The sequence below is a fragment of the Papaver somniferum genome, chromosome 2, assembly GCF_003573695.1.
Source record: "Papaver somniferum cultivar HN1 chromosome 2, ASM357369v1, whole genome shotgun sequence".
NCBI lineage: Eukaryota > Viridiplantae > Streptophyta > Magnoliopsida > Ranunculales > Papaveraceae > Papaver > Papaver somniferum.
This window is the reverse complement of record NC_039359.1, coordinates 159856415-159873682: the sequence shown is the minus strand read 5'-3', so window position 1 is coordinate 159873682 and position 17268 is coordinate 159856415. Positions and strand designations below refer to the sequence as shown.

General features: G+C 36.6%; 2 protein-coding genes across 2 annotated transcripts; one reads left to right on the top strand and one right to left on the bottom strand.

Annotated features, from left to right (window-relative positions):
• Positions 1-1030: 1030 nt before the first annotated feature.
• LOC113349572 lies at positions 1031-2372 on the top strand. The gene is made up of 2 exons (XM_026593549.1): positions 1031-1165; positions 1433-2372. The coding sequence occupies exons 1-2, from the start codon at positions 1066-1068 to the stop codon at positions 2059-2061; spliced, it is 729 nt and encodes a 242-aa protein (XP_026449334.1). The 5' UTR covers positions 1031-1065; the 3' UTR covers positions 2062-2372.
• Positions 2373-11641: 9269 nt separating this feature from the next.
• Positions 11642-15255, bottom strand: LOC113354202 (putative hydrolase C777.06c). The gene is made up of 12 exons (XM_026597604.1): positions 15030-15255; positions 14836-14927; positions 14614-14726; positions 14435-14476; positions 13365-13420; positions 13186-13262; positions 12877-12996; positions 12564-12640; positions 12404-12467; positions 12223-12273; positions 12078-12126; positions 11642-11950 (listed from the first exon to the last, which is right to left on the bottom strand). Exons 1-12 carry the CDS (start codon positions 15187-15189, stop codon positions 11832-11834), a joined length of 1020 nt encoding a protein of 339 aa, XP_026453389.1. The 5' UTR covers positions 15190-15255; the 3' UTR covers positions 11642-11831.
• Positions 15256-17268: the final 2013 nt, after the last annotated feature.

The following is a 17268-nucleotide window of genomic DNA, read 5'->3' as shown; positions in this document are numbered from 1 at the left end:
AGGTTTTAACATGGGATTACTTTGGACCCTATTTTGTGGGATCTGACCACATGGATCCAAATGGTTCTGGAAGGTATAATTTGCTTATACTTACGGCGTAACTTCCATAAGTCTACTCTAACCAACATTAAGTATACCAATGACAGAGTTTTTTTTTTTTTTTTTTTTTTTTTTTGTAAGAAAATAATATTTCAGGTGAGATGCCTAACGATCATGCATCATCGAGGTATTAACTTAAACTCTACTAATTACTTATTATGTGGCAAAGAAGCAGAAACTGCTGGCCACTGATTACTGTATATGGTGTATATTCCTGGAATATCTTGAGTTATTCTGTAGTGTCGATGATGGAATAGAAGAGGGACTGGTGCACACACACAAAAAAAAAAATGATGATGATGATGATACTGCTTAATGAAATTTCTGCATGGGGCATGGATGGGTATTTAAGGCTCTAAAGGGTGAAGACAAATGGTGTGTGAACTGTGAACTGGTTCAGCATGCGGTCATTATGTGTTCACGCTAAGAGTGTCACAGTTTGCTCTAACGTTAGTAGAGTTGGACATATAATGATTGAATCCAAGCCGGTATTTTAGTAGTAGATCGACTTTTATGTATTGGGAAATATGCCATATGATGCGTTGTGCCAAACTTTCAGAAGAAAAACAAAATATGCCATATGATGCAAATATCTCCGGCACAAAACGACGCACCAAGGATACTTGGATAAGTTCGATATGTGTCATCTCATGCTGTAATGACAAACTTTATATCAAACTAACATAGCTAATCATGACCACGACCATACCCGCTTTTTCTATTATTGCCAATTAATGATCAAACGTCTATAGTCTCAGAACAATGTTACTTATTTATAAATAAATAATCGTATTCCTGTAATTATGTGAGGTTCTTTAATTTATTATTTCTTTAAATATATAATTAACGATAAGAACAGATGCCTGAGATTTTTGAATCTATATAAATAGCTTAGTATGGTATTCCTAGATCATCAACATTCACAATTAGAAGAAAAAAAGAGTTCTGTTAAAGAAAAAGAGTAGTATGGGAAAGATGGGAATATCCAGGGGAAAATCTCCTCTTCAACTCTTTGCTTGCTCTTCTTCTGTGTTAGCAATTGCAATCTGCTTATTTGTCACCACTGGTAAATCCTTCAACCATATGTATACTTATTTTTGCAATTACAATCTACTTATTTGTGCGTCAGCCATATGTATATTTTGTTAATTTTCCTCTGAAGCAGAATTGGTTATCAGAGATTAGAAGCAATTTGTTTTACCTCAATGAAATACTTAACTACTTATGCCAGTCATGTTCAAATTTGGTTTCCAAACCAATATTCTTTTTTATTTTCTGTTCAAAAACCTACTTCTCATGTGGTATAACATAATATTTTCATATACTTTTGTAGAGATGGCATCAGCATGGATTAATAAATGTCTTCCTGGCGATTTATTCATCGACTCCAACCAGATAGTCAGCCCGGCGAGTTGCGACAGTGGTTACTGTACAAATTGGTGTCAAAACCTATGTTCCGGAATGGGAACTTTCGCCTCCCAAGATAGGTGCCGTATAACCCAAGGTGTCACTTCTTGTAAGTGTTGTTGTAAAAGACCAGGAGTATATCTTCCTCCAGATGATTCTGATTGGGGAGGTCTTGGCCCAGGTCAAAATAACAATTGTTCCAGTGCACAAACATTTCTAACGTTTAGACGCTCAGATGGTAACGATTGCATGAGGCAATCTATATGTGATAGTGAATGCAACAAGTTAGGACTTTTATCTCAGAGGACAGAGTGCGTAGCAAATAGTAATGATGTTCCTAATAATGTGTACATCTGGTGGGAGCAGTGTTGTTGTGGAACAAACCCTCCACCTCCTCCTTCCTGTCTGTCGCCTCCCCCACCATCTCCACCTCCACCTTCTCCTTCACCACCACCACCATCGCCATCACCTCCACCTCCATGTCCACCACCGCCTCACACAGGAATAGGGATCGGGGGTGGAATCAAGATTCCAATCCCACCACTTTTGGGATAATATTAGTAAGAGGTGTATCTAGAGGGGTGTGTATTCAACCTAAGAGAATATTTATGAAAGTATGCGGGAATATCCTCGTAGTTGAGACAACGATATAGTCATGTCAATCATCACCACCTGCATCAGCATGAACGGAAGATCAGTAATATCACTGGAAGCTGTTTGCTCCGTTATAGTTAGCTGCAACTATAAAGGGAAAAGCATCAACAAGAATCAAATAAGCAGCATTTATTAGGTAATTTGTGTTTTTATTTTTTATTTTTCCTTGTTGTGCTTATTTCTATCCAAATTATTGTTGATTCTATTTCAGTTCGAAGAAAATCAATAAAATCTGCGTATTATTATGTTTTTTTATCTGTATTAGGAAATAATATATGAGAGTCTATATTTAGGAGATATGCACATTAAGTTGTGAGAGTTATATTAGGAAAGTGTCTATGTTTAGAGTTTGATCTTAGTTAGGAAAGCACCTTGAGTGGTCGTCAAGTTTGTGAACAATATAAATAGGCTGTTGAGCCATGAAAGTTGACACACCGAATTATTATCAATGTAGTCTTTTACGCTTCCGCGTTTATACTCTCCTCTCTCTTGCTCGATCCTTAACATGGTATCAGAGCAGGCTATTTGTGTCGAGTCAGTTGACCGCACCTTTACTCCGCGTAATCCGATTTAATTGTCCACGTGTTTGTAAGACCCGCTGAGGCTACACGTGAGGGGGCGTGTTGAGATTATTAGTCCCACATGGTTGGGTTATTTAAGATCCTGCGGTTTTCAGAAGATGTTGAATGAAAGAACGAGACAGAATGGCTTGAGTATGAAGTTTCTATTAGAGACGAAGGCGTAGTCCGTAACATATTGCTGGGTTCGTTATCGCCGGCAAATCAGGAGAAAAGAGATGACTTAGCTGCGTCGTTTTGAAGTGGTGGTGAATTATTTTGAGCCAAGTAGACATGAACTGATGGAATTGGAGCTGTGTATTACCGAAAGAGAGATGGAGTTTGTTGCTGTAATGGTTCAAAACCATTGATCTCAATGAAGCTTGATTGTTGGTTGTTGTTTTGATTTGAGATTGGTGACGGAGAAGTCATGGAAACTAAAGTATTGGTTTGCGTTGACGTTGCTGCCATTGATGTTGCAGAGAAGGTTCGATGATGAAGACTGGAAGGATGTTGTTGCTTTGATCATCGTGATTACGTTGACGGAAGTGACAGGGAATGAAGTTGGAGCTTGGCAGTGAATGGATGATAAAGATTCAGCCATGGAGTTGGTACTCATGAGATGAGATGTAGAAGTCCGAGTAGCAAAACAGGGAAGCTCGAGTTCAAAGTTTGGACAAAGAAGCAGTTGGGGTTTCACGTCCGGCGAAAAAGAAAAAAAAATAAAACAAAAAGAAGAAAAGGAAAGTGTTATTGGAAGTTAGTAACAGTGTGAGTGTTACAAAAGTTAGTGTTACAGTTGCAGAAGAACTGTTACAGATTAACAGTTAAGTGTTACTGAAGAATTGTTACAGAAGCGTAACAGAAGAAAGCTGGTGACAGTATTGTGTAATAACAGTTGGAAGAAGTGAAGTGTGGTTGAAGAGTTTGTGGCAGAAACTTAGAGATCCTACAAAGTGTGGCAGACTTTGTAAAGACGACAAGATTGTGAGAGAATCTTGAAGAACAAAGAAGTGTGAAGGTTTTGCAAAAATAGCGTGACTGGAACAAGAGAAGAAGAAACAACATTCATGTTATGAAGAAAGAAAAAAAAAAAAGAGAAGAAAACAATCACCAAGAGGTGATGAGAAAAAGAACAACAATAATAGGTTGAAACCCTATGAGTTGTCGAGAGAGTACAAAAAGTATTCTATCGAAGAAACCAAGAAACCAAGAGTACAAGAAGTATTCTACGAAGGGAACCGAAATGTTCTAAAACTACGAAGATGGGACCGCAATGTCCTTAAACTACGAAGAGAGGACCGAAACGTCCTTAAACTACGAAGATGGAACTGAAATGTTCTAAAACTACGAAGATGGGACCGCAATGTCCTTAAACTTGCATTGGGACCGAAATGTCCTTAAACTACGAAGAGGACCGAAATGTCCTTAAACTACGAAGATAGGACCGTAATGTCCTTAAACTACGAAGGGGACCGAAACGTCCTTAAACTACGAAGAGGACTGAAACGTCCTTAAACTATGATCTGAAGATTTTTTTTTCGCAAAAGCGTTGGAAGAAAAAAAAAAGAAAAATAAAACCGAAGTTAAATTTCTTTGGTCCAAGATGGGCATTCGTGATCTACATGCTCCATCTTGAGGGAGGGTATTAGGAAATAATATATGAGAGTTTATATTTAAGAGATATGCACATTAAGTTGTGAGACTTATATTAGGAAAGTGTCTATGTTTAGAGTTTGATCTTAGTTAGAAAAGTACCTTGAGTGGTCGTCAAGTTTGTGAACAATATAAATAGGCTGTTGAGCCATGAAAGTTGACACACCGAATTATTATCAATGTAGTCTTTTACGCTTCCGCGTTTATACTCTCCTCTCTCTTGCTCGATCCTTAACAATCTGTTTAGCAACTTTTTTATCTCGTTCCCAAATCCAATGCTCTTTTAACATGAGTAAAAATAAATTGATGCATCATACCTTACAAGAGCAAAAATAATTCAAAGTCCTTATGTGACTTCAGTCAGGTCACCAATTCATATCCACACATGGTTCCTAAATCAGCATGAGCTCACTCTTAAAACCGGTTGAATTCTATGGTGGATCATTTTTGATGTGGCGAGAAACGTTTCGCAAAAAAAGTGACTTTTTCTTGCCTCACGCTTTTGTTTAGATTCAAGACTACAGCAAGACTTTACGCCATGGTTTTGATCCAAATAAGTTGGAGAACCATTAAATTGGCTGAGCTATCTTTAGCTTTGGCTTTTAGGGGAAACACACACTGAAAAGGCGATAAAATATGAACCATTTTTTATGGACCATGGTTTTTTTGGGATCATGGTCTAATTAGGCCAACCTCCCTATATTTATAAGGGATGTCCTAGGATCTGTTAGGGAGCTTGGAAATGGAATAACATATCCTGTAAAAGTTTATCTTAATTTAATTTATGATAACCTTGTTAATCGTTAGTTTTTAATGGTGTTTGTCTAAAATTCTATCATATCTTGGGCTAGGTTAACTTGTGTTTGTTTGACTACAGAAATATGTTAATATAAATAATTATTTCTTAGCCAATACTTATTTTAAAGGAAAATAACTGTCTGACCCAGGTGAGGATACAGGTATCCCGGGTATTTGGAAGAATACCTTAACCTCGCTTTTTTAGCTTCCTAAAATCAAGGAAGGTTTAGTAATCCTTATCCAGGATTGGAATTGCAGTGAGACAAACACATTTTAACCGTTTTTTACTGGATAACCCAACCTAGGATGGGATGTCCAGGATACCAAACACGACCCTAAAGTTAGGTAAGTACACATTTACCCTTTACTTTAATTTAAATTAAAACTAACCTAATAACTATATAAATCTAATCATATATATCTAATCTAAATGAATCTATTAACCAAAATCAAAAACAAAAGGGGAGAATCGAAATTTTTTAGTTTTGAAAAAAAAAATCATCCTCTTCTTCTTCTCTCTTTGCTTGACGTTCCTCGTTCGATTGAAAAATGAGTATTAACCATCAAAATGAGTTGAATATGGAAGTTGCAGAGAGAAGTTCGGCTAGAATTATGTGAAAAACTTTGTCGAACTAACCGAACCTAATGGAAATGATGAACATGAAGAACAGTTTGGCTATTTCGCAAAAAAAAAATCCCAACAGAACATTAGTTTGATTATGTCGCAAAAATAATTTCCCAACCGAACCCTAATAGTTCGGTTAGTAACAAAAAACATTTCCCAACCGAACCCTAATAGTTCGGTTAGTTGCAGAAAATATATTTCCCAACCGAACCTTAGTTCGGTTATTTCGCAAAATATTTCCCAACCGAACCATAGTTCGGTTATTTCGCAAAAAACATTTCCCAATTGAACTTTAGTTAGGTTACGTCGCAAAAATGTTTCTTAACCGAACTTTAAGTTCGGTTTCATCGTAAAAAGTTTTAAATTTTTTTATAACCGAACCATTTAATGGTCACGCCAAATATTGAGCTCGGTCTGATTGCAAGGAAAAATTTCAATTTTTTGTAACCGAACTTCTTACTGGTAACTAATCATACTAATCATACTAATCATTAACTAATAACTAATTAATCATTAAACTAACACATTTAATTAAGGAGGGTAAGTTTGGTATTAAGAAAAACATTTAGATAAGGGGTGACTTAGAATTACTTATAATGTCTTGTCTAAAATAGAATCATGGTCCCCACAAAAAAAAAAACCATGGTCCCAAAAAATGGTTCTAAAATAGAATCCTGATTTTGGGTATACCAAAATCTTTCTAGGCATACAAAACAATAGTCCCATCTTGGGTGACCTTATAAGGGGTACCCTAAGGGTAGTTCAATTACCTATATACCCTTAATACAAAAATCTAAAATCAGTTTTCTAAAAAATCAGTTTCCCTTACCATCTCTTCTTCCTCCTCCTCCTCTAGCCGAACTCTTCCCCCTCCTGTGAAAAAAAAAATTCATCATCGTGATTAATTGTCGATTCGTAAAAATTTGATCGTCGATTAAACTCAACCACATAATGACTCGTACAAAGAAAAGCAGGGAATAGGAAAACCAAATCGTCTTCTAATCCATCAATTGAAGAAGAAGAACCAATTGAAGATGAAGGTGTAGAAACTGAAAATCAACCACCAAATGAACCAGAAATTGAACCAACTGCATCTCCAACTCCGGAAATGAGGATAAGAAAGCAAGTTTTACAAACCCAATCTCCTATTTGCTGTTTTTCATCGATAAAATGACGGTTATAGTGTTGGGTTCGGCTCAAAATTGAGTTGCGTTTTTAGCCGAACTGTTCTTCACAAAAGCTTCCTGTAAGTGTATATGAACAGTTCGGCATGAAATTTCATGACATTTCAAGCCGAACCTAGTCACAGATAGAGATGCATAGGGGTTCGGCGTATTCGATAATCATAATATGTGATGAACCTAGCACATTTACGAGGTTCGGCAATTACGATATTCTCAATATGTGCCGAACCAATAACAATATTTTAACCCAAAAAATAACCAATTGATGTTCGGCTCATACGATTTTCGAAATATAAGCCGAACCAGTAATTACTTTTTTTCCGGGCTATTCAGGATGTTGTTCGGCTTACTATGAAACTTTCATATAAGCCGAACTAGTGTCTAGCAAACAGTTCGGCACATGCAGTAAACAGATTCAGTAAGCCGAACCGGTCATCAATTGGTAGATTCGGCTCATATATGTGAGCCAAACCTCAACCTGTTTCGCCGAACCATGATTCAAAAAACCTAAATTTTGATAATTGATCATTGTTGTAGTTGATATGTATTTTCCTAGGTTTTTTAGATGAATGATGACCCTCCTCATCCTCCATTGAATCAAGAATTAGAATTTTCTCACTTTCTCCTTCTCTTTCTCTCCTTCTTAACCAAACCAAAACTTTGATTTTTTTTCCTCAAATTTTTCATCTAAACAACTCTTATAATTCTGAAAATTATTTTAATCACTAAACAAAATATTTAATCACTAATCAAGATTATTAACACTAATACGTAAAGGGCAGATTTGTCATTAAAAAAATTTTGGGTTAAGGGGTTATCTGATTTTGCTATTTCACAATCTTTTTTTTCTTCATTCAATATGCCTTGGAAGATTTTGGTATGTCCAATATTATGGTTCCTAAAATATAGTCAAAGCGGTCAACCACAATTGGACGCAGTTTATTACTCCACCAGGCATTTTAAAATGGGCCTAACGGCCCAGGCTGCGGTTTAAAATGTACTTCATGGGCCATGGCTGGGCAAATGTGGTGCCGAATGCCAACAGTGTAGTCCCCAAAAGAGTTTTAGATTCTAGGATATGAAAACACCATCACAATTATCAGATTGCATGAATATATAATTATTTTGGTTTTCCACAAGTATCTCTAGGGAGAAAAAAAAAACGCTAATACAGATGATGACTTATGATAATTTTAGAAGGAAGCCGTGAAATTCTGTTGAGATTTTTCGACTTTGGTGCCTTTAAAATAGTACATCTTTGCATTTGGCACCTAACGTTGTCCAAATTTGAGTTTGGTGCCCAGACAACAGATTGACTTATTTCAACCGTATTGACCATCCAATACACTGTTAAAAAAGCAAAATGACTAACTTAAATCTTATTGTCGTTTTATTTACTAACTCTACCGGGATGGTATCATCTGTGTTCGCACGCAGGGACGGTGCTGGTGGGGAAGCAGGGAAAGCCCCACTTTGAGGCAACAAGTCTAGAGGGCAACAAAATAGGAGTTTTTTTTTTCTTTTTTGGTCATATTTAGTTGGGATGAAAACGAAGATCGAAGAAGTAATTTCCTCATCAGTTGAAAATTGACTTTTAATGGTTGCTAGGATTTCTGTTTGAAATAGTTTTTGATCCTATCTATCTCTCAATATTAGAAATCGACTTAAATTGGTGTTACTAGGATATCTGTTTTGAAATAGTTTTTGATCACTCTATCTTTCACATAAATTTTAGGGTTTTAGATTATTGTTGTGTTTATTCTAGTTTTAGAATGCAACTTAAGATTCGACTACAATTTAATTTCGTTTGAGGATTTCGTTTGGAAATCTACTGCATTCTATTTTCGGGGATTTTGGTCAGAAATATCCAACTATAAGATTTAATGTTCAAACCTGGGCTTTTCTGCCCTAGAAAACCACAAGATACCATATACGACATGTTCTTTAATACCATGCATTTGGCATTCTTTCTTCGCCTTCCCATCTATGTGCATATCCGGACACTATACATGTACATGTTTCCGTTCTTGAATATAATATTCATAGACAATATATAATCGATGATTAAATGTTGGTTAGTATGATTCTTTTCGGTATGGATATGAAATTCAAGCAGCTTACAAACAACCTTATGCAGGGTTTTTTAAGATACGTGGGCAACTTTCTTTGGTTCTGCTTTGGGGCAAATTTTTCTTTAGCATCTGGATGGCTGATATTTGCAACACTAGCCTGTGTCTTCTCCATTTCATATTCGGCAGTGGAGTTTTTCTTTAGCATCTGGATGGGAGGTTTGTTGACTGAACTTATAATTGGTTGTAAGTGGGGTTTGTATCATCATGAGATGGGTTTAATTTGGAGAGTAGTGATGAGATTCATGTGTTAGGTCTTTTCTGTTCGATTGAAACCCATATCAAGTTTCTTCCAATTTGTAGTTTGATGATGACCCAAACACTTTGTATCTCTCTCTCTCGTTGTAGTTTTCATTTTGTACTAGTAAGAACTTTAAATTAGTTGATCGTATAACCTTTGGTTGATACTCTGATGCGGATTTTGATGATTCTTTTTCTTCTTTGTTCAATTTTGTTTCTTCGAATCGAACTGTGGATACAAAATATCGTCTCGCCTTATTTAAGAAAGTTAAGAACACGACATCAGAAAGTATTACGATGACTAGATAGCGATAAGGATTGACGATGAAAGAAGTACACTAAAAAAGGATCACGATAAGAGTATGGATAAGACCATGATGATCAGTCGGACTCATCACGGACATCTCGGCGATAAATACAAAGTTCACATGAAAAGCGTGATATAAGTGCGATAAGATCATTGACATGGGATTATGCGATAAGGAGACAACAGAGCAAGCATTTAGCCGAGTTTGTAGGGGAAGAAATTACTTTATCAGCGCTGTCATCCAATATGTAAAAGACTTATATAAAGGGGAAGAGGGCAATGTAAAGGGTAATGAGGTTTTCTCTAGTCTGAGTGATAATGTGGTGAGAAATGTTGTAAGAGTAAATTAGGGTTTGTATTGTTTGAGAAGTATCTCCATCTCTGTCTATAAACCTTATGAGAAAATGATAAAATGACTTGAATCTTATCCTTTTTACTGGTTTCTGGTAAGTTTGAGTGTGAGTAATCAATTTGGGTATAGTCGTAGGATTTCCTGCGGCTACATTTTGGCGTAGACACGGGGAATGGAATCAGAAGCAAAAAACAAACATCAAAACAAGCACAGTAGTAGAAAGGAAAAGCCTGAAGAACATCAAGAACAAAGCATCAGCAGTGGGAAATATCAACTTTAAACAAAAATCAAAAACTCAAGCAAAACAAGGATATTAAACTTACTTGGACATGGAATCAGTAGCATGAGAATCGGATGGCCGAATCGAGATAATAGATTAAGAGACAAACTTAGTGAAGAAAACTGAGAGAAGTTGGAAGAAGTTTGGAGAGAGAAAAGAAGTTACAGAGGAGAAAGATGAAAAGACGGGCGAAAAGACGGTGATAAGGAAAATTATTCTCTTTCCCATGGATATATATGAATAGGTAACCGGCTGATGGTTCCAGGTCGAAAGGTGAGGGGGATTGAAGACGTGTCGGTCATAAAGCAACGGGAGAAACACGTGCAAACGGTTGAGCGAGAATCACGGGAATGTGTCCACAGTTGCAGAATACCAAGAGACATGACGAGAAAGTACGGAGTTCCCTTACTATTCCTCCTTTGGAAGACTAGTACGAGAAGAGGATACAAAATATCGTCTCGCCTTATTTAAAAAAGTTAAGAACACGACAATTAGAAAGTATTACGATGACTAGATAACGATAAGGATTGATGATAAAAAAAGTACGATAAAAAGGATCACGATATAGCATGGATAAGACCACGATGATCGGTCGGACTCATCATGGACATCTCGGCCATAAAAACGAAGTTCACATGAAAAACGTGATATCGGTGCGATAAGATCATTGGCTCGGGATTATGGGATATGGAACCAACAGAACAAGAATTTAGTCTAGGGGAAGAAATTACTTTATTAGTTGTCATCCAATTTGTAAAAGATCTATATATAGGGAAGAGGGCCAAGTAAAGGGTAATGAAGTTTTCGCTAGTCTAAGTGATAGTGTGGTGAAAAATGTTATAAGAGTGAATTAGGTATTCTTTGAGAAATATCTCCATCTTTGTCTATAAACCTTATAGATTTCATGCGGCTACACGAACAGTAAATTTAGGAATTTTAATGGTGGGTGCGATGGTGGTTTAACAGTAGTGGTGGTGGTTCTAATTCTAACCGTTAAATCTGTTTTTTATGTTACTGGATTTTAATGGCCGTTTTTTTTTGATAGCTTGGAACAGTGGTTTTGGGGCTACATCCTTAACTCCTATAAGGAGTTATTTCTGACAATTACGGAGTTCGAACCCTTACCTCCGCAGTGGGAGGGAGCATACCAACCATCAGACCACTTGATGGTTGGTTCAATGACCGTTAATAATGTTACAAATTAATTGAGTAATAATCAATTTATGGACGCTAAATTGGTCAATCGTTAAGTCAACTGTTTGACCGGGACCCACTGGACACCAATCTCAAATTTGGACAATTAGGCACCAAACATAAAGGTATACCGGTTTATAAGCACCAAACTCAAAATTTCCCAATGCGGTTTTGTCATTCATATTCAATGCACAGCTTCCAGGAACAAAAATTCTTATACTAAATTCTTACTGGTATGTTTTAGCAGATAAATGAGAGCCTTAAAAACATTATACTTTTTGAACCCATCAAATCAGAACTGAACTGGGAAAAAATAGAGAAATGGGAAGCAGTAGTATACTTAAGAAGCTTAAAGTTTAACTGGAACAGAGAGCCCGTCATAGCTTAGTTGAACATCGAGACCTTCAGTGTTCATTAACGTTGCCAGGTATTCATTCACTATCTCATGATCCATTAGATGCATCATACCTTTCAAGAAAAGAGAATTACCATAAAAGTCAATTTGAGATGCCATTCCAGATAATTTCCACGAGAAATCAATCAGGTTACAGGTTGTATAAAGACAGTCATCAAGGTGAAAGAAGCTAGAAAGTACCTGTAAAAAGTGTTCTTTTGGGTTTAATTTTCCGAACTTCCTCCAATGCCTGGTTAGAGGAGTGAATATGAACTTGAGTTTAACATAATAAGCAACGTTATGCACTAGCAAAATAGAAGTAGATATAGAAGAGATGATTTTTTACCTTTGGTAGCCCGAAATGAGTTGAAGAAGATCGATCTGGCCTTAGTGCATCCTAAAAGAATTTTAATAGATAAGCATATCTTACATGGAAAATAAATGAAAGAATCTGACCATATCTGAGTACAAAATGATTAGAATGTTCATGCCAAAAAAGTAGAGAGCAAAAGTGGTGAGTAAGTAACCATGATTAGAAGATCACAGTCCTCTAGGAGTGGGTATGTTTCTTCAGGTATCTCACTAACATCGCTGAAGAGAAGGAAAATTTTCATCAGTTAAGGGAGTAAAAGAACATCGTTTAACTACTTAAATTAGCAAAAATTTGACGTGGAATGTATAAATTACCTGATGTAACAAACATTACCAAAGCGAAAACCAAGGGAGCGATAATTAATCCCATGCCATACAGGTAATGGAGTAATCTGAATTTGAAATTAAATGACAAACATTTCAAAGTTAAGACCTTGAACTAATTTGTTTCGAAAAAAAACTTTCTACTTGATGTTAACAGTATTTCGTTTAAGTTCCATTTGGTATGTTTCAGGACATTCAGCAGTTGGAAAAGACCCTTTCCCTAATATAGCTAATACGCCAAATGCCTAACTCGGAGATGAAAACTGAAGGTAGTGTGTTCAACAGATTACATGGTTCTTCTAACCTTAAGGTCCTCAACAATGAATGGTTCCTCTTCTATGATCTTGAATTGCAGTTCCGAGACAGCAGCACCAGGTATTATCACACTTGTATCGACTAAATAATAATGAGTCTTCTTCATCACCTGGAGATTATTACAGAACAGATACAAATAAACGGTAAGACTATTGTATCCACAAATGACCTGCTATATGATTAGGTTGCAGACTCCTCCATAAAATTCTTTCAGGAATAAAGTGTTTGATGTCCACTACTTGGCAATATGTAAGAAATCGACATATAATACTAAACTTGGAAATTTAGAAAATCGAACCTCAAAATCACGATTAGCCACATATATTGGAATGCTGGGCTGGACATTGTTTGTCCAATCTCGAAGATCATCAAGACCTGCACAAGAAGTAAACAACTGTTGGGAAAATTGCTAGCGCATACATCGTTGACATGTGTTGTTGTCTTTTAAGAATAATAGAAAGAGTAAAAGCCAGGGACCTCCAATTGCATCAGCATGAGAATGTGTAATAATAACCGCATCAATTGTTCTTAGCCTGACAGAAATTTCAACTAGTTACAACAAGAAACTTTTGGAGGTACACAATCACACACATTCACTATCTACCCTATAGAAGCACAACTAACATTACATGTACCAGTAATTTACAGTTTCAGTACATCTTATCACTCCCTGAAGAGAAATGCCACAAGGATGATCTATTCCCCCATAGCCAAAACAGGATGCAGGACTCCAGGTGACCAATACCAAAGGACCCAATACACCCCTCCGGAAGACTAGGACAAGAGGTTTCCACTTTGACACCCACAAAGCTACAACATTGGAGTAAACTGACTGAAACATTTGGTTGTAACATGGTTTTCAACCTTAACCACTTGGGTTTCAATAATGTTTGCTCCAATGCTGCTAGGACATACACCATTGATGTGTGTTGTTGTCTTTTAAGAACAATAAAAAGGGAAAAGTGACTTCCAATTGCATGAGAATGTGAATGTGTAATGATAACCGAATCACTTTTGTTATTAGCCTGGCAGCAATTTTAACTAGAGAGTAGTAACAACAAGAAACTTTTAGAGGCATACAACACAATCTTGCACTATTCCACTGTTTCTACCCTGTGGCACCACAACTAGCATTACATGTACCACTAATTTACAGGTTTTAGCACAGCTCATCTCTCGCTGAAGAGAAATGCTGCTAGGAGCCTAGGACAACCTATCCCCATGGCCAAAATCGGGTCCAGAACTCCAGTTGACCAAAACCGAAGGACCCTATACACCCCTTCGGAAGTGTAGGCCCAAGGGTTTCCGCTTTGACATCCTAGAAAGCTACAAGAATGGAGTGAACTGGCTGCATTTCTTGGTTGTGACAAGGTTTTTAACCTTAACCTCGTTCACTCCACTTGGGTTTCTATAATGTTCGCCATTGTATTCAATATTTCACATGAACAGTCCTATACTGCAATTGTATGTATTTAAAGACAACACAGAACGATACTACAGTTTTCGGCCTAAAATAGCTCAAAGAAGTAAATGCAACAGACACTTACCCGAAAGCAGGGAAGTATTTGAGGGCACTATGATAGAAAAACCTGCACCATAACAAACAAACATAACATTCAGTTGCACGTTTAATTTAACGCAATCATACAAGAATTAAGTTCACAGCTAATTAAAATCTACACAACAATGGGTAACATAATTGAAGGTAAAGCATTGTCATACATACTTCCCAGCATCTACAAGAATGTTGCGTACTCCAGAAGCCGTTGCATAACGAATAAGAATACTTGTATTAAGTCTCCTATTCTTATTCCCCGGTTCTGCTGCTTTCGAACAAACCTATACAAACACAAAATCAATCACAAAAAAACACAGCAATAGCAGCAATGAAACGAGAATGCCCGTACCCCAACAGTACACAATGCCCAAGAGTGCTACACAATCATACCGGACACTTCTTCTCTGGGTTAGTGAGGCAGCTGACACGCGGGATACCTTCACTAGTTCCCGTACCCATGAACACAATTTCAGATTCCCCTTCTATTGAAAATAAACACAAAATAAAATAAAATCAGGCTTCAAATTACAAAATCAAGAAAACCCATTTCGGAAAACTGATTATTAAGGAGGAAATGAACTTACTTGAGTGAAGTGAAGCTTGAATCATGCGTCTTATTGGAGACAACCCATGTTTTGGGAATGAGATTATTGATGATTTCTGGAAAGAATTTGTATTTGTAAAATTGGAAAATGAAGATAGGGGAGATGAACGGATGCGAATAGCTCCTAACAGAAAACCCATTTTGTGAAAACTAAAATTGCTTGAAAAAAATTTGAAGAGAGAGTTGAAATGGAACTCAGAAATGCTCTGAAAAAGTGGGTGAAGAAGAATGAATAGAAGTCATAAAATGGTAAGTGGCAGGTACGGGTCGGGTTTTTTCTATTTATGCTCCATATGAACCATATCAACAAAAAAGGCCGTTATTTTTCTATTTATGCCCCGTCTGATTCATTGAGAAGGAAACCTATAAAACTAAACAACCGTCTCTCAATTTCAATGGAAATGTATTTCTGATGCCCTGCCTACTGGGACTAGATTGTCTCAGTATAGATCTAACAGTGATACTTCTTGCATTATGTGTAACGGTGGTGTACATGAAACCACATAACATTTACTCTTACATTATCCTTTTGCAAAATCTGTTTGGTCTGCGACCCCGAATGGTTATATCACTTTGCAGGATGCGGGTACAAGTCCCTCCATCAAGAATTGGATAGAGAAATGGTTGGAGAAAGGTAGTGATGAAAAAACTCAGATTGAAATCCTCACTACAGCATGAAGTATTTGGAGGGATAGATGCTTCAGAATCTTCCAGCGGAAATTTACTCAGTCGTCTGCCACGGCCAGATTGGATATAAAGATCTCTACTGATACTATAGAATTGCTAAAACCTGAACCTGCCCAATTAGCTAATAATCCTAGTAGTGACTTGAATAATTCTTATGTTTATGTCTCCAACGCAGTGTCTTATGATAACCTCTCTGATGATTGTACTTTAATTTACTGTGATGCTTCTTTCGATAAGGATACTAATATCACTGACATTGGTATCTATATGACTACACGTACATGATGTATTTTATAGATAGTGGTAAAAGTGGTTCGATTCTCAGACTTGCGAAGGATAAAATATAGACTAAAATTCTAAAACTAAAATAGAAAACTCGTTAATAATTATAGCGAACACTGACAAAGTTGATATCAATATTAAAAGACAACTGAGGCTAAGATTCCACTATTTTCTAAGTTCACAGTGATTTAATCCAATCGTTATATTTATGCAATTTTCTCGTTCAATTTGATTCTAAAATATTGCAACAAGTAGATTTTCAAAAGCAATAATTGTAAATATCAAGTATGAAGCATCAAAAGTCTATAAACTAAACATACTTCATCAAAATAGATCACAATCATTCAAGTAAAAATCATATTCAATTATAGCTCAAGGAAAATAATCATAATAATAATTGCAATAAATAGATGAAATAGAATATACCACTTCTTGTTGGAAAAATAGCTTCCTCTATCGCCTCAGCAATGGGGTTTAGCTCCTCGTATTAATCATGATCTTAAAATATTTGTTTATGGCTCAAAAGATGATTAAAAGGATGAAAAGTAATAACACGGCCGATTTGCAACAGCGTGAGTGTGTTACAGAATCTCTGTTACAAAGGAGAAATAGTAGCTAAAGACCTTAGGCAATCACAGTTGATAAACGATGAATAGGTTCTGCTGTTGAATAGCGATATTTGTCTGCGACAGTTGCTTGTGCGTCTTATGTTCTTCGTGTTCTAGGTATTGCAGCAGCAGAAACAAAACTTCAACTTGTGATTTCAACTTTCTGTTCTCTCCTAAACTTCCCCAAAGTGTATGTAACCCTTCCTTGACTTATCCCTGCTCCTTTTATAGCCCACAGGTCGATTAAACCTCAAGAAATCTTCGGTTATTCTTATTTTTCCTCCACCTCAAGTCTCGGGATTTCTTTCCCTGCTAAATCTTCTTTATGCTTTTAGATGAGCCGTATACACTCCAAATTAGGTTAGAACAACATTCTATCTCGAATTAAACCCAACAGAATCATGTAACTGCCATATATAAACTCACCAGAGCCCGTAATATCTTCTCCTCCTCTGTTTTGATTGATTCGAAGATTTGTTGCTATTTTTGCGAATCTGAGACACATACCAAGCCTGTTTTGATGAATCAACTGAATCCCAATCCATCTCCACGTCAAACTCCGACTAAAACTAAGCCTAGTCAGCAACAGAACCCGATAAACTTCTGACGCCTCTGTTTGCTTCTCCCGTCTTATATAGCCCA

Coding starts and splice junctions, on each gene's coding strand:
- LOC113349572 (XM_026593549.1), top strand. CDS start 1,066: ATGGGAAAGATGGGAATATCCAGGGGAAAATCTCCTCTTCAACTCTTT. Junction 1,166..1,432: donor CTGCTTATTTGTCACCACTG/GTAAATCCTTCA, acceptor ATACTTTTGTAG/AGATGGCATCAGCATGGATT.
- LOC113354202 (XM_026597604.1), bottom strand. CDS start 15,189: ATGGGTTTTCTGTTAGGAGCTATTCGCATCCGTTCATCTCCCCTATCT. Junction 12,468..12,563: donor GGTAATGTTTGTTACATCAG/GTAATTTATACA, acceptor CCTTCTCTTCAG/CGATGTTAGTGAGATACCTG. Junction 11,951..12,077: donor CAAAAGAACACTTTTTACAG/GTACTTTCTAGC, acceptor TTTTCTTGAAAG/GTATGATGCATCTAATGGAT.